The sequence below is a fragment of the Melanostigma gelatinosum genome, assembly GCF_949748355.1.
Source record: "Melanostigma gelatinosum genome assembly, chromosome: 10".
Classification (NCBI taxonomy): domain Eukaryota; kingdom Metazoa; phylum Chordata; class Actinopteri; order Perciformes; family Zoarcidae; genus Melanostigma; species Melanostigma gelatinosum.
The window spans coordinates 24,884,590-24,909,381 of NC_136643.1; the positions used below are offsets into that span (position 1 = coordinate 24,884,590).

Sequence of the window (24,792 nt, forward strand, 5' to 3'; positions counted from 1 at the left end):
AGATTAGAGGAGATCTTCAGCACGCAAGTGTTCATGTGACTGCTGTTAAACGGATGTTGAACTTAAAAAACAGTTGCAGTGGTGAATGATGAAGAAAAAGATTAATTATTTTGAAAGTCGTGACTTATAAGCAACAAGAGTTTCCTCATTTCATGCAGTGTGTGCTGCAGAGCTGACCTGCTATGAAATAGATGTTATCCTCGAGAGCGATGGAGGAATTACACGTCTATGAATATGATGAACCTGACGACTCGAGCCCTTCCACCAATGGGACAGGTGAGAATGTGAACAGATGAGTGCTGTTTATTGTATTGATGACTGTGTTCATGGTCTTCTCTGTGTTCAGGTCCCAGGAGCTCAAAGTTGAAGAGCAGATCTGATGGAGCTGTTTTTCTGTCTCTGGGGCTGCTGAGTGTTTTCCTGCTGGCTCGACTCATCAGCTTCTTTGTCTACCGTGAGTCTGATCTTCATCCAAGTCTTCACTTGAGATCTACAGCAGCGTTAATCTGCTCTGAAAGATGTTTTACCTAAATGTCTATCTGCATCCTGGCTCCTCTGTGACGCTTTTCTTTTTATTGACTTTTCATCTTTTGTTCTTTGTCCTTGAATCACTTTTTAAATATGTTTTTAAAAGCACCACAGAATAGAGTGAAACACTGACCTTGTGAAGCACTTCTTTTGTAATTATATTAGTTATGAATATTAATTTCTCTGTCCTACAGCATCATGTAGATACACTTCTCTGGTCGATGAAGAGCGTCGCCTTTCACCAACTTTTAAATTGACACGAAACCATGTTTGAATTCAGGTTGTTTGTCATTTCAACATTTACTCAGTATTATTATGTTTACTGGGAAGATGATGGGATGTGATTGTAGATATACTATAACAGTGTTTAGATTTATTATATCTTTATCTTACAAGACAATTATTTCTTCCATTTCATATTTTCTGAAATGTTGTGTAAATATGCAAATGAGGCATTATCTAATATTTGTTAGTGAATTCAGGAGAAATCTACAGATTCAAATAGAGTGTTTTTATTTTCATGTTTTCTTTCCACGAGTCTAAAAAGAAGCAAAGTAGCTCAAAGGTTTTGCCCGTCGCGTCACCTTAAATTACCACCAGTATGAACACATGAATACACCAGTATGATACATGAATACACCAGTATGATACATGAATACACCAGTATGAATACATGAATACACCAGTATGATACATGAATACACCAGTATGATACATGAATACACCAGTATGAAAACATGAATACACCAGTATGATACATGAATACACCAGTATGATACATGAATACACCAGTATGAACACATGAATACACCAGTATGAAAACATGAATACACCAGTATGAACACATGAATACACCAGTATGAAAACATGAATACACCAGTATGAAAACATGAATACACCAGTATGAACACATGAATACACCAGTATGAACACATGAATACACCAGTATGATACATGAGGTGTTATGATCTTGATTTGTTCCAGACCATAACTCAGTGGGTGGATCAGCTGCAGATCTGTCCACTGTCAAAGCCAACCTGACTGAGCGTCTCCGGGCCAGTGAAGACAAGCTGTCCTCTGTGTCTGAAGAGAGAGACCTGCTGAACGCCAGCCTCACTAATCTGATGGAAGAGATGGACAGACGTCAGCGTTGGTGCAATCAGAGTGAGTGCTTGTCTCTGTAAACTGTATTTACAGTCTGTTCGTCCTGTCCAAATAACTCTATTTAAACATGAATTATGTACAAGGCATCTTTTCCAAGTGATGGTAGCATCTATTTTATAGCTAAAGCCAGAGTTTTAGTTTTAAATGTTTTAAATGTGTCCTCTGCATCTTCACTTCAACTGTTCTTCAAAAGCCCTAATTTTGAAAGACGTTCTGGTCCTTTCATGATTCTGATCATCTTCAGAACAAGTCGTACATGTGATAAACATTCAGTGCAATATTAAAGTCATAGAAAGGGTTAGGACCATACAAGTGTTTCTGCCTCCTCCTTATTGTATGTATAATATCTATCATAATTACCATCATTAATAGTTTTGTTTTCTTATTGCTCATTTTATTGGTTGTTATTGTTTTGTTTTATTATTATTTGACACATGTACATCTAAATATTTACTTTTTGGGGAATTTCAGGTTACACATTACTTTTGCCACCAAGTATTTATTTTTCCTTCTTTTTCTTCTCTTTTTAAATACATTGCCTACTTTTTGTTCTGATGTGATGAAGAAATAAATCTGTAAGTAATCAGTCATTTGATCCAATAAGTAGTTGTTCTGATAGTCGAGTGTGAGGAGTCACTACAGACCCTTCAGATGAGGCCGAGGGAGGAAAGTTTCAAGTTATTTATTGTTATGTGCACAACAACTACAGAGAAGCAATGTTTGCAATCAAAACCTTAATCTCAGTCTCCCGACAACAATTATCAATAAATATGTATTTAAAAAAATCACGCAAGCAAAAATGGATGTATGAGACATTAAATAGTTCAGAAGTTCCAATAAAGGGATAAAATATAACATCTATGAAATGAAATGATGTATTTGTGGAAGATAATAATTGCAAGATGCATAAACGTTTATGTAAACAGGTATTTAGTTTGTTTCTCTGTGTGATGAGAAGTAATGAATCTTATATACAGAGATGTAGAACAGTAAGTTAAAGTAAAGTGATGTGTGTCGTAGTGATGCGCTCCACAGCTCAACAGTTCAGAGGTCTCAGCAGGAAGTCAACAACAACACAACGGCTTCATTTTAAAGACGTGGGTCTCGTCTGATCTTTTTGGTTTATGTTTGCATCATTTTTACAGAGAAAACGTGTCCTGAAGGATGGAGGAGGTTCAATAGTTCCTGTTATCTTCTCTCTACATGGGCTGGTTCCTGGGAGAAGAGCAGAAAGGACTGCAGAGACAAAGGAGCAGATCTGGTGATCATAGACTCGCTTCAAGAACAGGTAGTGTGAAATTATATATATATTTATCTTTAGTGTTTCCAGATGACAACCGCTGGGTTTGACAAGTGAAGCCAAAGCTTCATGTGTTAAAGCTGCATTCTCTCTAGTGTCCACCAGGGGGCGACTCCTCTGGTTGTATAGAAGTCTATAGAAAATGACTCTACTTCTCTCTTGATTTATTACCTCAGTAAACATTGTAAACATGAGTTTATGTCTCAATCTCTAGTTTCAAGTCTTCTTCAATACAGCATGATGTTCATTTAGTACATTATGGTCCATTTAGAGTCACACAGACCATAAAGCAGGGGATGCTTTAGGGCGGGGCTACACGCTGATTGACAGTCTGTGTATTCATATTAACACTTTCACAGTTTGTTTTCATGAAAGTTTATTGTAATATTTTGGTCTGTGGAGACTGTAAAGCCCTCTGAGACAAACTTGAATGTTTCCATGTTATACTTCATTCATATACTCCACTACACTTCTGAGGCAAATATTGTACTTACAAAAAAAACGACATTTACTTCTAAGCTTTATTTACTTTAATATTCAGATTATTAATACACATTTTTATTGACAAATAAACTGTCATAGTGTAGTAATAATAATAATAATAATAATAATAATGACAATGATAATAATAATAATATTATCATAATAGTATATACTGTTTTATGCTTAAATGGACCAGTCTAGACAATGAGTACCTATACTTTTGTTTTAAGTACATTTTGATTCTGATACTTATGTACTTTTTCTTAAATACAATTCTGAATGGAGTACTTTTACTAAGTATTGTAGTATTTCTACTTTTATTTGAGTAAAGATATGAGTACGTCTTCCACCACTGACCACGTCTGCTCCTTTTTCACCACGCTGCACTTTAATGGTTTTATTGTTCAGATACTTTTTATTCTGAAATATATTTTTTGTTTTTGTTTCATGGGTATTCATGCCCTCCCGTCTTTTCTTCTTCTCTTTTACTCTGCTTGTATTCTGTATATTACTCTATACAGATGTGGACATTACATCCTGTTAACATCCATTTACTGTATATCAGCTATAATGATTACATTAAAATAACATGGCATATCTTTGAGCTAATATGATTTATAAGTGCATTTTTATCAGCGTTTGGATGGATCACTCTAAACTACGTTAAAAATGAAATTAAAATGTAAATACAAAAATATATATCTAAATACAGACTCTTTCTTTTTAATCTTGAACAGGAATTCCTCTCAAACATCGTCACAGAATACACTTGGATTGGTTTGAGTGACGGAGACGACGAGGGCACCTGGAAATGGGTTGATGGAACTCCACTGACTGAAGCGTAAGACACACAACAATGTTCATATTTGAAGATACACACAACTATTGCTGCATAATAATAAGTTATTATTCGAGCAAAAGTCCCTCAATAATTATTACCAAAATCTGACTGAGCGGAAACATTGTTTTGCAAGTGTTGCTGCTCTGCACGGATAATTAAAGTAATTTGGTTAGAAGATAAAAAATCCTCATTTTTATTTTACTCGAGAAACTTAAAAGCTGCATTATTAAATGTTTTGAATAATCACCTCCTAGGTACTGGGACCTTGATCAACCTAATAACGGTGCAGGAAATCCACAGTTGGGTGAACAGGACTGTGCTGAAATTCAAGTTGGCAGGAACGCAGAAAGAAACTGGAATGATCGGCGGTGTGATGACCCTCGGCATTGGATCTGTGAAAATCTGGCTTAATATTTCAAGGTTCAAGGGTTCAAGGATCATTTATTGTCATTGTTAAACACAGAGATGCTCAATGAAATGAAGTTGTAGCACATTTATAACACAACAAACACAACAAAACACAAACAGCTGTACATTCCTGTCGTGCATTTATTGAATTTGCATCATAGGCAACAAAAACAATTCTCTGGTCAGATAATACGGCCGACATCTTCACATTCAAAATTCAACATGAGGAGAAAACATTGTCCATCAACTGTGACTGTGTTTGAGCAGCAAGCATCACGATGTGAACACAGAGTCCACCTCCTCTGGTCCCTCCAGAGTCCTGCTCTCTGTCCTGCTGTCCACCCGTCAAGTATTACATCTGTCAACATGTTATTATGATTCTGCAAAAGGCTTTAAATGGTGTGTGTGTGATATAAAGAGAGCATGTAAAGGGTTGGAGGTCAGGTATCAAGTTCTCCGTGTGACTGTTTTGTGTAAATCAGCTGCTTTGTACCAGGAAGATGAACCACAGGAAGCTGTGATCTTTATCTGTATACATGTGCTGATGACTGTAAAGAATTAAAGCTGCATATTATACTGAATAGATACTATAATGAAGCTTGAGCCTGAAATGCACTTATTAGGCTAATAAAGTTGACTTCAGCTGTTTTCTTCCACATTTAGAGGACGACTCATTTATTCTCACACTCACCAATGCACCGTACTCGTATGAACATCTCTCAAAGTCCCTTAAACCTACTATATTACAGTCCACTTCACAAATAACATCTACACAGCATATTTATTTCTATGCAATTGAAAATGACTTCATTATTGGACCATTTAAGGAATTGTTCTCAAACTGTTCCTGTTTGTGAGAGAAGATTGCCATCAAGTAGGGTGTGTTCACTTGTTACTTCCTCGAAAGTTAAACTTCAGAGAAAACTATTGAGACCAACAAGACTGGGTTTAGTCGTTTACATGTGTCGTAGTTCGTGCTGCAGGTTTGACCCTTCATGAAATAATTTCCATCATTGGAGGAAATCTATGCCAAAGTTCAACATGACAATCCTGTTGATACAGACAGGCAGTGTGTATATCTTCATCTGTCATTGTTACGGTTACTGACTTGTGTGATGGTGTGTTAGGGTCATAGGAGGTCAAATATATTCATTACGGAGCATGGGGAGAGGGTAATAATACAAAATGAACTGAAGAGATTAAAGTTGTAAATTTCATAAAATAACAGACTGAGCATTCAATAAAACATATTCGTATCTCGCTTAGAGGCAACATTCAGATGACGGCTGGTGTTACTACGGTTTTGCGATGAACTATTTTTTTTATTTTCTTGTAAATTGTTGACTTTATCATTTCAAAGAATATTCAAGGGGTCTTTTTGCAATGATTTTTCTCATAGATTTACGACTTTCATCCTCAAATTTCGGAGTTATTTCTCTGAATATTCGCCCCTCCCCTGACTCTGTATTTATTTTTTACGTTGTTGTTTTTAACTACAATGGCTCGAATAGGTTGTCCTACATTTGTCTGTCTTGTTTCATTTTTCTCCTTTAAAGGAACAGTTTGTAGGATTTATTGCTATTTGGCAGAAATATAATATTTATAACTATGTTGTCACTCGTGTAAAATCACCTGAAACTAAGAATTGTTGTGTTTGTTAGCTTAGAATGAGTCCTTCATATCTACATAAGGAGCTTTGACTCTTCACAGAGTCAGCCATGTTTCTACGGCAGCCCAGAACGGACAAACCAAACCCTGACTCTTGTTGTGGAATATTTCCTTAACAAGTTCAGGAGTGAAGTTGGTTTTATCCAAAGTGTCTAACATAAAAACAGAGTCTCGATGAATGATCAAAGTTTCAAGAAGTCAATTTAATGTTTGCAAACAGAGAACACAAAACACCACCACGTATTGCAGTGAGCTGTGAATATGCTCTAAAGACACAAAATCCAAACAAGATATTTATACCGGCCGGCAGAGAGAACCAGATAAAACACAGGAGACTACGGCAGAAATGTTTAGTCTAACAAGAATCAGTTGATCCAGAGAAAGACCACGTCGGCTGTTTGTCCCGACTGGGAAAGAAAAGTGACCTTCGTCCTAGACCAAATAGGTCAATGTGTTCAGACATCCAGACGCCCATACAAATGAACTTTCTAAACAGCAATATGTCTCACAGATAATAACATGAGGAGGTTAAAACATTTTTTATCATTACACTCCACTCTTTTGGTTATACCATAACCACAATTAACATAATAAAAAAATGTAACCAGACTAACTAGAGACAAAGGGTGGACTGCCTTTGTCTCAACGGACCCCAGAGGATTATTCTGCCTCTGTCTTGAGAGGTCTGTTCCTAGCTAGATCACGCTTCATGATGAAAGGCCTGGGTGTGCTCCGTTTCGAGCCCTGCTTCTCAGGACCACGTTGAGGTTGTGATGGGTAGCGGGTTGTTGTCCTTTTCTTTTCCCTCGTGGTATTGATGAGTTGTAGACAGTTAGCACAGATCACGACGTGTCTGTCGGCCACTGCCCGTTGTGATCCCGTCCGTGAATCACTGCTTGTCCTCCTGCGATGGTTCTTTCGGTGGTGCCCGTTGGCTGGCACTGGATGCAGGTGTTTGCTCACCTGAAGCTTCTCCTGGGTCGGGAACCTTTTTGCAGTGTGACGCGTGGACCCAAGTGGCTCTCTCAGCTACCTTTACTGCCGTGTGGGTGATGAGGAGGATCTGGAACGGGCCCAGCCAGCGCTGTGCTCTCCAGTTCTTCCGTCTGAAATCTTTCACCACTACGAAGTCACCGGGTTTCAGGTTGTGGAGCGGTCCCTCCGCTTGCCTCGGGAGGGCAGCTGCCACCTGTTGTCGTATGTCAGATAGAGCAGAGGACAGTTGCGCACAATATCTCAACATTTCATGTTCGCATAAGGCGGTGGATGGGGGCGGTGCCGTGGGTGCTTCCGTGCCTACATGAGGAGGAAAACCAAACAATATCTCAAAAGGACTCAGATTGCTGCGTGTTCGTTTCCTCATACGCATGTACATCAGCACTAGAGGCAGGGCTTTTGTCCATGGTAACCCAGTGTCAGCACAACATTTTGCTAACTTTGTTTTGAGGGTACCGTTTTCTCGTTCCACAGCGCCACCACTGGCAGGATGGTAAGCACAGTGTGTTCTTAAGTCGATACCCAAATAGGCGCTTAGTTCTGTAATGGCCTGGTTTACAAAATGAGAACCGTTGTCACTTGATATTTTCGTAGGAATGCCCCAACGAGGAATGATTTCCGAAATCAATGCCTTTGCCACTGTTGCAGCGGTCTGTTTGCTTGATGGAACAACTTCAACCCACTTTGACCACATGTCCACCATCACAAGACAGTGTTTCTTACCTTCAGATGGAGAGAGCTCAACAAAGTCCATCATAATGTGTTCAAAGGGCCGTGTTGGAGGCGGATGAGCAGCTTGGCTGGACACCGCTACAGGCCTGCCTACATTGTGAGTAGAACAGGTTACACATGCAGAACAAAATTTTTGTGCATATGAGGTGAACCCCTTCGTGAACCATGTTTCATTTAATGCCCTCAACATTCCTCCTTTTGACACGTGGTCTAACCCATGTGTCAACTTGGCATAATGATTGAAATAGTGCTTAGGCAGACATGGCTTAGCATCAGGTCCCACCCAAAGTCCATCTGTGTACGTACACCCTGAACTAGACCACAGCCGTCGCTCTTCCGGAGTGGAGAGAGTTTGCATTGCTATGAGCGAAGAAGGAACTTGCACGCATGAAAACGCGAGAGCAGAGGAAGTGGGGACCGGACGTCGAGCCGCAGCTTTGGCAGCCGCGTCTGCTCGTGCATTTCCTGTTGGTACGTCATGTTTTTAAGTTACTTGAAGTTGTTCCATGGCAGTGAAACGAGGCAGTAGTAAGGTACAGACGTTCTACGTAACTGTACTCAAACTGGGTGTTCGGGTTACATCCTACTGAGAGCGCCTAGGGCGTATTCGTACAAGGCTCTCAGAAAGACAAGAATTCCGAAATTAACGACTCAGCTACGGGGTGAGATAACAGGCCGAAGGTATTTTCCTGACACTTCTGTGGGACACTCATCCCCGAAGACTGGTCGGACTACTGACGGAGTTACCGCCGTGCTGGGTGCGATTCTGCCCTTTTTTCTGTTGGGCAGGACCCGCTCACGCTACACACTTCTTTACTCTTTACCACTTCTCTTTACCACTTCTCTTTTCTTCCGAAGACCGCTTAAGTTTTTTCCAGAAAGATATGATGAAATGAAGAAGACCTTCCTGAAAATGGTTCTGAAATGTCAACTTTTGTGTGTTTATGATCAGCAGCGGACAGCTTCCACATTTCAGGCAAGAAAAAGACAGATTTTATATATTTTAGGTGAGTTGACTTCATCAGGTTTCATCTTTTCATTTATTAAAGGATGACATTACAGGTGAAGCAACTTAAAAACACAGTTGTTCTGGTGTGTGTGTGTGTGTGTGTGTGTGTGTGTGTGTAATCATGAACATGAATAAAATCGTATAAAATGTTCCTCGAGTCTCGTAAGATCTCTTCTTGTGTTTATCATCTTATTCGATACATTCTTCAGTAAACCTTGGTCGTCTTTGATCTCCCTGAATTCCTCACAGCCGTCCTGCTGTCTTTGTCTTCAGGTTCAGACAGGATGTCACTTCACTGTCATGCTGTTAGGCCTCTTATTAAAGCTGCATAGAGAGAGCTTTACAGGATCAGTAAACTATCCATATTATTCTACTTCAGTAAGTTGATGTCTGAGATTGGCACGCTGCTTCCAGTCTTGAGATAATGATTTCAAAGTTTTTCATAAAAATAAATGTCTGTTGAGTCACTTTCTATCTCAGAAAGACTGTTTGATCTCTGGAATGTGAATACGCACCTGCAGTTACCACGTATGGCCACAGGTGTCGCTAAAGAGAACAAAACACATCTTCGAAATTGTAACTTACAGTTTTTCATGTTAAATATTTGTCTTTTAATGTTCCGCAAAAGAGCAAGTTAGCATTTCACAAAATGTATCTCAGACTCTGCTAGGTGTTCCTGTAGTTTTATTATTCATGCATTTATTTGTTCGCTTTGATGTCATTAAGAGTCAGAAATGTATTTTTGAATCCAGATTAGAGGAGATCTTCAGCACGCAAGTGTTCATGTGACTGCTGTTAAACGGATGTTGAACTTAAAAACAGTTGCAGTGGTGAATGATGAAGAAAAAGATAAATTATTTTGAAAGTCGTGACTTATAAGCAACAAGAGTTTCCTCATTTCATGCAGTGTGTGCTGCAGAGCTGACCTGCTATGAAATAGATGTTATCCTCGAGAGCGATGGAGGAATTACACGTCCATGAATATGATGAACCTGACGACTCGAGCCCTTCCACCAATGGGACAGGTGAGAATGTGAACAGATGAGTGATGTTTATTGTATTGATGACTGTGTTCATGGTCTTCTCTGTGTTCAGGTCCCAGGAGCTCAAAGTTGAAGAGCAGATCTGATGGAGCTGTTTTTCTGTCTCTGGGGCTGCTGAGTGTTTTCCTGCTGGCTCGACTCATCAGCTTCTTTGTCTACCGTGAGTCTGATCTTCATCCAAGTCTTCACTTGAGATCTACAGCAGCGTTAATCTGCTCTGAAAGATGTTTTACCTAAATGTCTATCTGCATCCTGGCTCCTCTGTGACGCTTTTCTTTTTATTGACTTTTCATCTTTTGTTCTTTGTCCTTGAATCACTTTTTAAATATGTTTTTAAAAGCACCACAGAATAGAGTGAAACACTGACCTTGTGAAGCACTTCTTTTGTAATTATATTAGTTATGAATATTAATTTATCCACCCCACAGCATCATGTAGATACACTTCTCTGGTCGATGAAGAGCGTCGCCATTTACCAACTTTTAAATTGACACGAAACCATGTTTGAATTCAGGTTGTTTGTCATTTCAACATTTACTCAGTATTATTATGTTTACTGGGAAGATGATGGGATGTTATTGTAGATATACTATAACAGTGTTTAGATTTATTATATCTTTATCTTACAAGACAATTATTTCTTCCATTTCATATTTTCTGAAATGTTGTGTAAATATGCAAATGAGGCATTATCTAATATTTGTTAGTGAATTCAGGAGAAATCTACAGATTCAAATAGAGTGTTTTTATTTTTATGTTTTCTCTCCACGAGTCTAAAAAGAAGCAAAGTAGCTCAAAGGTTTTGCCCGTCGCGTCACCTTAAATTACCACCAGTATGAATACATGAATACACCAGTATGATACATGAATACACCAGTATGAATACATGAATACACCAGTATGAACACATGAATACACCAGTATGATACATGAATACACCAGTATGAATACATGAATACACCAGTATGATACATGAATACACCAGTATGAATACATGAATACACCAGTATGATACATGAATACACCAGTATGAACACATGAATACACCAGTATGATACATGAATACACCAGTATGATACATGAATACACCAGTATGAATACATGAATACACCAGTATGATACATGAATACACCAGCATGATACATGAATACACCAGTATGAATACATGAATACACCAGTATGATACATGAATACACCAGTATGATACATGAATACACCAGCATGATACATGAATACACCAGTATGAAAACATGAATACAGTATGATACATGAATACACCAGTATGATACATGAATACACCAGTATGATACATGAATACACCAGTATGAACACATGAATACACCAGTATGATACATGAATACACCAGTATGAAAACATGAATACACCAGTATGATACATGAATACACCAGTATGATACATGAATACACCAGTATGAAAACATGAATACACCAGTATGATACATGAATACACCAGTATGATACATGAATACACCAGTATGAAAACATGAATACACCAGTATGATACATGAATACACCAGTATGATACATGAATACACCAGTATGAAAACATGAATACACCAGTATGATACATGAATACACCAGTATGATACATGAATACACCAGTATGATGTATGAATACACCAGTATGATACATGAATACACCAGTATGAACACATGAATACACCAGTATGATACATGAATACACCAGTATGAAAACATGAATACACCAGTATGATACATGAATACACCAGCATGATACATGAATACACCAGTATGATACATGAATACACCAGTATGAATACACCAGTATGATACATGAATACACCAGTATGAACACATGAATACACCAGTATGATACATGAATACACCAGTATGAACACATGAATACACCAGCATGATACATGAATACACCAGTATGATACATGAATACACCAGTATGAATACACCAGTATGATACATGAATACACCAGTATGAATACATGAATACACCAGTATGAACACATGAATACACCAGTATGATACATGAATACACCAGTATGAACACATGAGGTTTTATGGTCTTGATTTATTCCAGACCGGGCCAGTGAAGACAAGCTGTCCTCTGTGTCTGAAGAGAGAGACCTGCTGAACGCCAGCCTCACTAATCTGATGGAAGAGATGGACAGACGTCAGCGTTTGTGCAATCAGAGTGAGTGCTTGTCTCTGTAAACTGTATTTACAGTCTGTTCGTCCTGTCCAAATAACTCTATTTAAACATGAATTATGTACAAGGCATCTTTTCCAAGTGATGGTAGCATCTATTTTATAGCTAAAGCCAGAGTTTTAGTTTTAAATGTTTTAAATGTGTCCTCTGCCTCTTCACTTCAACTGTTCTTCAAAAGTCCTAATTTTGAAAGACGTTCTGGTCCTTTCATGATTCTGATCATCTTCAGAACAAGTCGTACATGTGATAAACATTCAGTGCAATATTAAAGTCATAGAAAGGGTTAGGACCATACAAGTGTTTCTGCCTCCTCCTTATTGTATGTATAATATCTATCATAATTACCATCATTAATAGTTTTGTTTTCTTATTGCTCATTTTATTGGTTGTTATTGTTTGGTTTTCTTATAATTTGTTAAATGTACACCTAAATATTTACTTTTATTATTATTTTTCTTCTCTTTTTAAATACATTGCCTACTTTTTGTTCTGATGTGATGAAGAAATAAATCTGTAAGTAATCAGTCATTTGATCCAATAAGTAGTTGTTCTGATAGTCGAGTGTGAGGAGTCACTACAGACCCTTCAGATGAGGCCGAGGGAGGAAAGTTTCAAGTTATTTATTGTTATGTGCACAACAACTACAGAGAAGCAATGTTTGCAATGAAAACCTTAATCTCAGTCTCCCGACAACAATTATCAATAAATATGTATTTTAAAAAATCACGCAAGCACAAATGGATGTATGAGACATAAATATTTCAGAAGTTCCAATAAAGGGATAAAATATAACATCTATGAAATTAAATGATGTATTTGTGACAGATAATAATTGCAAGATGCATAAACTTTTATGTAAACAGGTATTTAGTTCGTTTCTCTGTGTGATGAGAAGTAATGAATCTTATATACAGAGATGTAGAACAGTAAGTTAAAGTAAAGTGATGTGTGTCGTAGTGATGCGCTCCACAGCTCAACAGTTCAGAGGTCTCAGCAGGAAGTCAACAACAACACAACGGCTTCATTTTAAAGACGTGGGTCTCGTCTGATCTTTATTGGTTTATGTTTGCATCATTTTTACAGAGGAAACGTGTCCTGAAGGATGGAAGAGGTTCAGTTGTTCCTGTTATCTTCTCTCTACACGGACTGGTTCCTGGGAGGAGAGCAGAAAGGACTGCAGAGACAAAGGAGCAGATCTGGTGATCATAGACTCGCTTCAAGAACAGGTAGTGTGAAATTATATATATATTTATCTTTAGTGTTTCCAGATGACAACCTCTGGGTTTGACAAGCGAAGCCAAAGCTTCATGTGTTAAAGCTGCATTCTCTCTAGTGTCCACCAGGGGGCGACTCCTCTGGTTGTATAGAAGTATTTGAGTAAAGATATGAGTACGTCTTCCACCACTGACCACGTCTGCTCCTTTTTCACCACGCTGCACTTTAATGGTGTTATTGTTCATATACTTTTTATTCTGGAATATATTTTTGTTTTTATTTCATGGGTATTCATGCCCTCCAGTCTTTTCTTCTTCTCTTTTACTCTGCTTGTATTCTGTATATTAGTCGATACAGATGTGGACATAACATCCTGATGTATTATTTACTGTATATCAGCTATAATGAATACATTAAAATAACATGCCATCTTTGAGCTAGTACGATTTATAAGTGAATTATTATCAGAGTGTTCGGATGGATCACTCTAAACTGCATTAATAATATGTCTACAAATTAAATATATATATATTTAAACAGACTTTCTGTCCTTTTAATCTTGAACAGGAATTCCTCTCAAGCATCGTCACACATCGCACTTGGATTGGTTTGAGTGACGGAGACGACGAGGGCACCTGGAAATGGGTTGATGGAACTCCACTGACTGAAGCGTAAGACACACAACAATGTTCATACAACTATTGCTGCACCTACTATTGTTATTATTAGTGGTTAAACTCTCAATAATTATTACCAAATTCAAACTTAACTGAAACATTGTTTTGCAAGTGTTGCTGCACTACACGGAGAATTAAAGTAATTTGGTTACAAGATAAAAAATCCTCGTTTTTATTTTACTCGAGAAACTTAAAAGCTGCATTATTAAATGTTTTGAATAATCACCTCCTAGGTACTGGAATGTCAACTTTAATCAACCTGATAACGGTGCAGGAGATCCACAGTTTGGTGAAGAGGACTGTGCTGAAATTATATTTGACAGGAAGACAGAAAGAAACTGGAATGATCTGCGGTGTGATACATCTGTGCATTGGATCTGTGAAAATCTGGCTTAATATTTCAAGGTTCAAGGGTTCAAGGATCATTTGTTGTCATTGTTAAACACAGAGATGCTCAATGAAATGAAGTTGTAGCACATTTATAACACAACAAACACAACAAAACACAAACAGCTGTACATTCCTGTCGTGCATTTATTGAATTTGCATCATAAGCAACAAAAACAATTCTCTGGTCAGATAATACGGCCGACATCTTCACATTAAAAATTCAACATGAGGAGAAAACATTGTCCATCAACTGTGACTGTGTTTGAGCAGCAAGCATCACGATGTGAACACAGAGTCCACCTCCTCTGGTCCCTCCAGAGTCCTGCTCTCTGTCCTGCTGTCCACCCGTCAAGTATTACATCTGTCAACATGTTATTATGATTCTGCAAAAGGCTTTAAATGGTGTGTGTGTGATATAAAGAGAGCATGTAAAGGGTTGGAGGTCAGGTATCAAGTTCTCCGTGTGACTGTTTTGTGTAAATCAGCTGCTTTGTACCAGGAAGATGAACCACAGGAAGCTGTGATCTTTATCTGTATACATGTGCTGATGACTGTAAAGAAGTAAAGCTGCATATTATACTGAATAGATACTATAATGAAGCTTGAGCCTGAAATGCACTTATTAGGGTAATAAAGTTGACTTCAGCTGTTTTCTTCCACATTTAGAGGACGACTCATTTATTCTCACACTCACCAATGCACCGTACTCGTATGAACATCTCTCAAAGTCCCTTAAACCTACTATATTACAGTCCACTTCACAAATAACATCGACACAGCATATTTATTTCTATGCAATTGAAAATGACTTCATTATTGGACCATTTAAGGAATTGTTCTCAAACTGTTCCTGTTTGTGAGAGAAGATTGCCATCAAGTAGGGTGTGTTCACTTGTTACTTCCTCGAAAGTTAAACTTCAGAGAAAACTATTGAGACCAACAAGACTGGGTTTAGTCGTTTACATGTGTCGTAGTTCGTGCTGCAGGTTTGACCCTTCATGAAATAATTTCCATCATTGGAGGAAATCTATGCCAAAGTTCAACATGACAATCCTGTTGATACAGACAGGCAGTGTGTATATCTTCATCTGTCATAGTTACGGTTACTGACTTGTGTGATGGTGTGTTAGGGTCATAGGAGGTCAAATATATTCATGACGGAGCATGGGGAGAGGGTAATAATACAAAATGAACTGAAGAGAATAAAGTTGTAAATTTCATAAAATAACAGACTGAGCATTCAATAAAACATATTCGTATCTCGCTTAGAGGCAAAATTCAGATGACGGCTGGTGTTACTACGGTTTTGTGATGAACTATTTTTTTTATTTTCTTGTAAATTGTTGACTTTATCATTTCAAAGAATATTCAAGGGGTCTTTTTGCAATGAAATTTTTTTTTCTCATAGATTTACGACTTTCATCCTGAAATTTCGGAGTTATTTCTCTGAATATTGGCCCCTCCCCTGACTCTGTATTTATTTTTTACGTTGTTGTTTTTAACTACAATGGCTCGAATAGGTTGTCCAACATTTGTCTGTCTTGTTTCATTTTTCTCCTTTAAAGGAACAGTTTGTAGGATTTATTGCGATTTGGCAGAAATATAATATTTATAACTATGTTGTCACTCGTGTAAAATCACCTGAAACTAAGAATTGTTGTGTTTGTTAGCTTAGAATGAGTCCTTCATATCTACATAAGGAGCTTTGACTCTTCACAGAGTCAGCCATGTTTCTACGGCAGCCCAGAACGGACAAACCAAACCCTGACTCTAGAGAGACTTTCATGTTTTTAAGTTACTTGAAGTTGTTCCATGGCAGTGAAACTCGGCAGTAGTAAGGTACAGACGTTCTACGTAACTGTACTCAAACTGGGTGTTCGGGTTACATCCTACTGAGAGCGCCTAGGGCGTATTCGTACAAGGCTCTCAGAAAGACAAGAATTACCGAAATTAACGACTCAGCTACGGGGTGAGATAACAGGCCGAAGGTATTTTCCTGACACTTCTGTGGGACACTCATCCCCGAAGACTGGTCGGACTACTGACGGAGTTACCGCCGTGCTGGGTGCGATTCTGCCCTTTTTTCTGTTGGGCAGGACCCGCTCACGCTACACACTTCTTTACTCTTTACCACTTCTCTTTACCACTTCTCTTTTCTTCCGAAGACTGCTTAAGTTTTTTCCAGAAAGATATGATGAAATGAAGAAGACCTTCCTGAAAATGATTCTGAAATGTCAACTTTTGTGTGTTTATGATCAGCAGCGGACAGCTTCCACATTTCAGGCAAGAAAAAGACAGATTTTATATATTTTAGGTGAGTTGACTTCATCAGGTTTCATCTTTTCATTTATTAAATGATGACATTACAGGTGAAGCAACTTAAAAACACAGTTGTTCTGGTGTGTGTGTGTGTGTGTGTGTGTGTGTGTGTGTGTGTAATCATGAACATGAATAAAATCGTATAAAATGTTCCTCGAGTCTCGTAAGATCTCTTCTTGTGTTTATCATCTTATTCGATACATTCTTCAGTAAACCTTGGTCGTCTTTGATCTCCCTGAATTCCTCACAGCCGTCCTGCTGTCTTTGTCTTCAGGTTCACACAGGATGTCACTTCACTGTCATGCTGTTAGGCCTCTTATTAAAGCTGCATAGAGAGAGCTTTACAGGATCAGTAAACTATCCATATTATTCTACTTCAGTAAGTTGATGTCTGAGATTGGCACGCTGCTTCCAGTCTTGAGATAATGATTTCAAAGTTTTTCATAAAAATAAATGTCTGTTGAGTCACTTTCTATCTCAGAAAGACTGTTTGATCTCTGGAATGTGAATACGCACCTGCAGTTACCACTTATGGCCACAGGTGTCGCTAAAGAGAACAAAACACATCTTCGAAATTGTAACTTACAGTTTTTCATGTTAAATATTTGTCTTTTAAAGTTCAGCAAAAGAGCAAGTTAGCATTTCACAAAATGTATCTCAGACTCTGCTAGGTGTTCCTGTAGTTTTATTATTCATGCATTTATTTGTTCGCTTTGAGGTCATTAAGAGTCAGAAATGGATTTTTGAATCCAGATTAGAGGAGATCTTCAGCACGCAAGTGTTCATGTGACTGCTGTTAAACAGATTCAGTTTCAGTGGTGAATCATGATGAAGATTTTGTTTTTCCAGCATCTTGGAAAGTCATGACTTCCTCTTTTTCTAAAATAGATTATAACCAACAAGAGTTTCTTCATTTCATGCAGTGTGTGCTGCAGAGCTGACCTGCTATGAAATAGATGTTATCCTCGAGAGCGATGGAGGAATTACACGTCCATGAATATGATGAACCTGACGACTCGAGCCCTTCCACCAATGGGACAGGTGAGAATGTGAACAGACGAGTGCTGTTTATTGTATTGATGACTGTGTTCATGGTCTTCTCTGTGTTCAGGTCCCAGGAGCTCAAAGTTGAAGAGCAGATCTGATGGAGCTGTTTTTCTGTCTCTGGGGCTGCTGAGTGTTTTCCTGCTGGCTCGACTCATCAGCTTCTTTGTCTACCGTGAGTCTGATCTTCATCCAAGTCTTCACTTGAGATCTACAGCAGCGTTCATCTGCTCTGAAAGATGTTTTACCTAAATGTCTATCTGCATCCTGGCTCCTCTGTGACGCTTTTCTTTTTATTGACTTTTCATCTTTTGTTCTTTGTCCTTGAATCACTTTTTAAATATGTTTTTAAAAGCACCACAGAATAGAGTGAAACACTGACCTTGTGAAGCACTTCTTTTGTAATTATATTAGTTATGAATATTAATTTCTCTATCCTACAGCATCATGTAGATACACTTCTCTGGTCGATGAAGAGCGTCGCCTTTCACCAACTTTTAAATTGACACGAAACCATGTTTGAATTCAGGTTGTTTGTCATTTCAACATTTACTCAGTATTATTATGTTTACTGGGAAGATGATGGGATGTGATTGTAGATATACTATAACAGTGTTTAGATTTATTATATCTTTATCTTACAAGACAATTATTTCTTCCATTTCATATTTTCTGAAATGTTATGTTTAAATATAAAATGAGGCATTATCGAATAACTTTTGGTGAATTGAGGAGAAATCTACAGACTTAAAGTGTTTTTTATGTTTTCTCTCCACGAGTCTAAAAAGAAGCAAAGTAGCTCAAAGATTTTGCCCGTTGCGTCGCCTTAAATTACCACCAGTATGAACACATGAATACACCAGTATGATACATGAATACACCAGTATGATACATGAATACACCAGTATGAAAACATGAATACACCAGTATGATACATGAATACACCAGTATGATACATGAATACACCAGTATGATACACGAATACACCAGTATGATACATGAATACACCAGTATGAACACATGAATACACCAGTATGAACACATGAATACACCAGTATGAATCCATGAATACACTAGTATGATACATGAATACACCAGTATGAAAACATGAATACACCAGTATGATACATGAATACACCAGTATGAATACATGAATACACCAGTATGATACATGAATACACCAGTATGAATACATGAATACACCAGTATGATACATGAATACACCAGTATGAACACATGAATACACCAGTATGATACATGAATACACCAGTATGAAAACATGAATACACCAGTATGATACATGAATACACCAGTATGAATACATGAATACACCAGTATGATACATGAATACACCAGTATGAATACATGAATACACCAGTATGAATACATGAATACACCAGCATGATACATGAATACACCAGTATGAACACATGAATACACCAGTATGATACATGAATACACCAGCATGATACATGAATACACCAGTATGAATACATGAATACACCAGTATGATACATGAATACACCAGTATGAAAACATGAATACACCAGTATGAATACATGAATACACCAGTATGATACATGAATACACCAGTATGAACACATGAATACACCAGTATGATACATGAATACACCAGTATGATACATGAATACACCAGTATGAATACATGAATACACCAGTATGAATACATGAATACACCAGTATGAATACATGAATACACCAGTATGAATACATGAATACACCAGTATGACACATGATGTGTTATTATCTTCATTTATTCCAGACCGGGCCAGTGAAGACAAGCTGTCCTCTGTGTCTGAAGAGAGAGACCTGCTGAACGCCAGCCTCACTAATCTGATGGAAGAGATGGACAGACGTCAGCGTTTGTGCAATCAGAGTGAGTGCTTGTCTCTGTAAACTGTATTTACAGTCTGTTCGTCCTGTCCAAATAACTCTATTTAAACATGAATTATGTACAAGGCATCTTTTCCAAGTGATGGTAGTATCTATTTTATAGCTAAAGCCAGAGTTTTAGTTTTAAATGTTTTAAATGTGTCCTCTGCATCTTCACTTCAACTGTTCTTCAAAAGTCCTAATTTTGAAAGACGTTCTGGTCCTTTAATGATTCTGATCATCTTCAGAACAAGTCGTACATGTGATAAACATTCAGTGCAATATTAAAGTCATAGAAAGGGTTAGGACCATACAAGTGTTTCTGCCTCCTCCTTATTGTATGTATAATATCTATCATAATTACCATCATTAATAGTTTTGTTTTCTTATTGCTCATTTTATTGGTTGTTATTGTTTGGTTTTCTTATAATTTGTTAAATGTACACCTAAATATTTACATTTTATTATTATTTTTCTTCTCTTTTTAAATACATTGCCTACTTTTTGTTCTGATGTGATGAAGAAATAAATCTGTAAGTAATCAGTCATTTGATCCAATAAGTAGTTGTTCTGATAGTCGAGTGTGAGGAGTCACTACAGACCCTTCAGATGAGGCCGAGGGAGGAAAGTTTCAAGTTATTTATTGTTATGTGCACAACAACTACAGAGAAGCAATGTTTGCAATGAAAACCTTAATCTCAGTCTCCCGACAACAATTATCAATAAATATGTATTTTAAAAAATCACGCAAGCACAAATGGATGTATGAGACATAAAATAGTTCAGAAGTTCCAATAAAGGGATCAAATATAACATCTATGAAATTAAATGATGTATTTGTGGAAGATAATAATTGCAAGATGCATAAACTTTGATGTAAACAGGTATTTAGTTCGTTTCTCTGTGTGATGAGAAGTAATGAATCTTATATACAGAGATGTAGAACAGTAAGTTAAAGTAAAGTGATGTGTGTCGTAGTGATGCGCTCCACAGCTCAACAGTTCAGAGGTCTCAGCAGGAAGTCAACAACAACACAACGGCTTCATTTTAAAGACGTGGGTCTCGTCTGATCTTTATTGGTTTATGTTTGCATCATTTTTACAGAGAAAACGTGTCCTGAAGGATGGAGGAGGTTCAGTTGTTCCTGTTATCTTCTCTCTACACGGGCTGCTTCCTGGAAGGAGAGCAGAAAGGACTGCAGAGACAAAGGAGCAGATCTGGTGATCATAGACTCGCTTCAAGAACAGGTAGTGTGAAATTATATATATATTTATCTTTAGTGTTTCCAGATGACAACCTCTGGGTTTGACAAGTGAAGCCAAAGCTTCATGTCTTAAAGCTGCATTCTCTCTAGTGTCCACCAGGGGGCGACTCCTCTGGTTGTATAGAAGTCTATAGAAAATGACTTTACTTCTCTCTTGATTTATTACCTCAGTAAACATTGTAAACATGAGTTTATGTCTCAATCTCTAGTTTCAAGTCTTCTTCAATACAGCATGATGTTCATTTAGTACATTATGGTCCATTTAGAGTCACACAGACCATAAAGCAGGGGATGCTTTAGGGCGGGGCTACACAGTGATTGACAGTCTGTGTATTCATATTAACACTTTCACAGTTTGTTTTCATGAAAGTTTATTGTAATATTTTGGTCTGTGGAGACTGTAAAGCCCTCTGAGACAAACTTGAATGTTTCCATGTTATGCTACTTCATTCATATACTCCACTACACTTCTGAGGCAAATATTGTACTTACAAAAAAAACGACATTTACTTCTAAGCTTTAGTTACTTTAATATTCAGATTATTAATACACATTTGTATTGACAAATAAACTGTCATAGTGTAGTAATAATAATAATAATAATAATGACAATGATAATAATAATAATATTATCATAATAGTATATACTGTTTTATGCTTAAATGGGCCAGTCTACACAATGAGTACCTATACTTTTGTTTTAAGTACATTTTGATTCTGATACTTATGTACTTTTTCTTAAATACAATTCTGAATAGAGTACTTTTACTAAGTATTGTAGTATTTCTACTTTTATTTGAGTAAAGATATGAGTACGTCTTCCACCACTGACCACGTCTGCTCCTTTTTCACCACGCTGCACTTTACTGGTTTATTGCTTTCCATCGCCGCTGCTGAAGGTCGAGGTCCGGTGTCTACCAGGCTAATGGTGCCGGCTACTAGCTGGCTCTCTGTTCTCTTCATGGTGCTCCTACAATACTTTCCGCTGGAACTCCTAAACTTTTTCAGCCACACCATCCCTGACTGCCTCGCAGCTATCAAGTCTCTCGGACTACTGCGTCGTGCCCGCTACATACACCGGGCATCCCGACGCAAGTTTTTCTACTCCACAACTCCTATTCCCGCATTTGTATCCGACAGTCGGTCCGTCGCACTGCGATGTCGTCATCACAACAATCGACGTCATCCGACCAATCCTCACATTCGCTCTATCTACCTGAGGTCCCTGGTCTGTGCTGACAGTGTGCTGGTTTCTCCCTCCTCGTCCTCCCCAGCATCTACGAACAACACTGCAACGTTTATGCTGCTGAATACTCGCTCCCTCAACAACAAAGCATTACTCATTCACGACATCATCACTGACAGGAGCATTGACATTCTATGCCTAACAGAGACATGGCAAAATCAGCAGGACTTCGTGACACTCAACCAAGCCACACCCCCAGGCTATGTATACATCCAGAAGCCCCGCTCCCTGGGTCGTGGCGGTGGTCTGGCTGTTATCCACCGAGCCGGCATCCTGGTCAAAGAGCTCCCAGTACCTACAACCTCCTCATTCGAGTGTGTTGTCTTCAAACTGGCTGGGTCTGCTCCGCTCCTGGTCGCCCTCATCTACCGCCCACCCAAAGCCTCCACTACCTTCCTGTCTGAGCTTTCTGAGTTGCTCACCTCTCTCTTCTCCATGTCTCCATCAATTTTCCTGCTTGGCGATTTCAACATTCATGTGGACTCCAGCAACTGCACGTTTGCTACCGAATTCCTGTCACTCCTGGACTGTTTCTGCATCAAGCAACATGTCAAGGGTCCCACCCACAACAAAGGCCACACACTGGACCTGGTGTGCTCTACCGGCCCACCACCCCCCGACCTACAGCGTCTGGACCTGGCTGTATCTGACCATCACGCCATCCTCTTCACTGTTCCTGTCTCTCTGCCCAGGCAGCATCCTAAACGCACCATCATGTTTAGGAACATCAAGACTGTGAGTGCACCAGCCCTATCCAACCTGATAGCTACCCACATGGCCTCGGCTCCCTCCGACTCCACCGTGGACGGCCTGGTAGCCCACTACAACGCTGCCTTATCCCTCAGTCTCAACTCTCTCGCCCCCATCAAAACCCGGACTGTTTCCTTCACCCGCCCTGCCCCCTGGTTCACTTCCGAACTCCGCAGCATGAAGGCCTCTGGTCGCCAGCTGGAGAGGCTTTCTAAAAAAACTGGCCTCATGGTCCACCTCCTGGCCTTTCGTGACCATGTGGAAACCTACAAGGAAGCTCTCTCTCAGGCCAAAACTGTATACTACTCTCGTTTGATCGGTGCCCAGCAAAGCAACCCTCGATCATTGTTCTCCACCATCAACCGCCTACTCCGCCCCATTGACGCCCCCCATCCCTCTGGTGCTCCCGATCTCTGCTCCAAATTCCTCGACTTCTTCCAGGCGAAAGTCGACTCCATCCACCAGCAGCTCCTGACACCAGCCCCTCCCCCTCCACCCGCACTTCAGCCACCTGGCAACGCCCCCTCAGCGCCGCACCTCTCCCTTTGTGACCTCTCCTCCTTCTCCCCTGTGGATGCTCCCCAACTGGCCAAGTTGGTCAGCTCGGCCAGGACGTCCACCTGCTCCCTGGACCCCATGCCTACAGCCCTGGTCAAGGACTGCTTACCCACCCTCTGCCCCTACATGGTGGACATCATCAACGCTTCTTTGGCATCTGGTATTGTCCCTACCAGCTTCAAAACTGCCTCAGTCACCCCCATCCTCAAAAAGCCTGGCCTGGACATTGATGACCTCAACAACCACCGGCCGATCTCCAACCTCCCCTTCCTCAGTAAGACTCTGGAAAGAGTAGTCGCCGGCCAACTCCATCTCCACATGTCCAACCATGAGCTCTATGAGCCCCTCCAATCCGGCTTCAGACTCCAACACAGCACGGAGACCGCCCTCATTAAGATCATCAACGATCTCCTCATTGCTGCTGACTCTGGCCGCCTCAGCATCCTCATCCTCCTGGACCTCTCTGCAGCATTTGACACTGTCTCCCATACCATCCTCCTCAACCGCCTATCTGACCTTCTAGGGGTCACTGGCACCGCCCTCTCCTGGTTTTCATCCTACCTCCATAACAGGGAACATTTTGTTTCCAGCAACGGCTCTATTTCCCCCCTAGCCCCAGTCAATCATGGCGTGCCCCAAGGCTCTGTGCTTGGCCCCCTCCTCTTCACCATCTACATGCTCCCCCTCGGCAACATCATCCGCCATCATGGACTGAACTTCCACTGCTATGCTGATGACACTCAAATCTACCTCAGTACCACTCCATCCTCCCAGTTCCCCCCTCAGTCCCTTGTCAACTGTCTGCATGAAATAAAAATCTGGATGTCATCAAATCTTCTAAAACTCAACACCAAGAAGACGGAGCTCATGGTTGTGGCACCCAAGGCGCTGCTCCGGAAGGTGGGTGACTTCATCCTCGAGGTTGACGGCTGCTCCATCTCCCCATCTCCTGAAGTCCGCAACCTGGGTGTCATCCTGGACTCCACCCTTTCCTTCAAGTCCCACATCAAGTCCGTCACCAAAACTGCCTTTTTTCATCTCCGGAACATTGCCAGACTCCGA

The 24,792-nt window shown here is 39.5% G+C and overlaps 1 protein-coding gene across 1 annotated transcript; it reads left to right on the forward strand.

Annotated features, from left to right (window-relative positions):
* Positions 1–209: 209 nt before the first annotated feature.
* Positions 210–4,776, forward strand: LOC306783563 (CD209 antigen-like protein A; the record flags this gene model as incomplete). The annotated part of the gene is made up of 6 exons (XM_079277271.1): positions 210–276; positions 347–454; positions 1,513–1,692; positions 2,838–2,980; positions 4,213–4,316; positions 4,606–4,776. 6 exons carry the CDS (start codon positions 210–212, stop codon positions 4,622–4,624), a joined length of 621 nt encoding a protein of 206 aa, XP_079133397.1. The 3' UTR covers positions 4,625–4,776.
* Between the last annotated feature and the right edge of the window lie 20,016 nt (positions 4,777–24,792).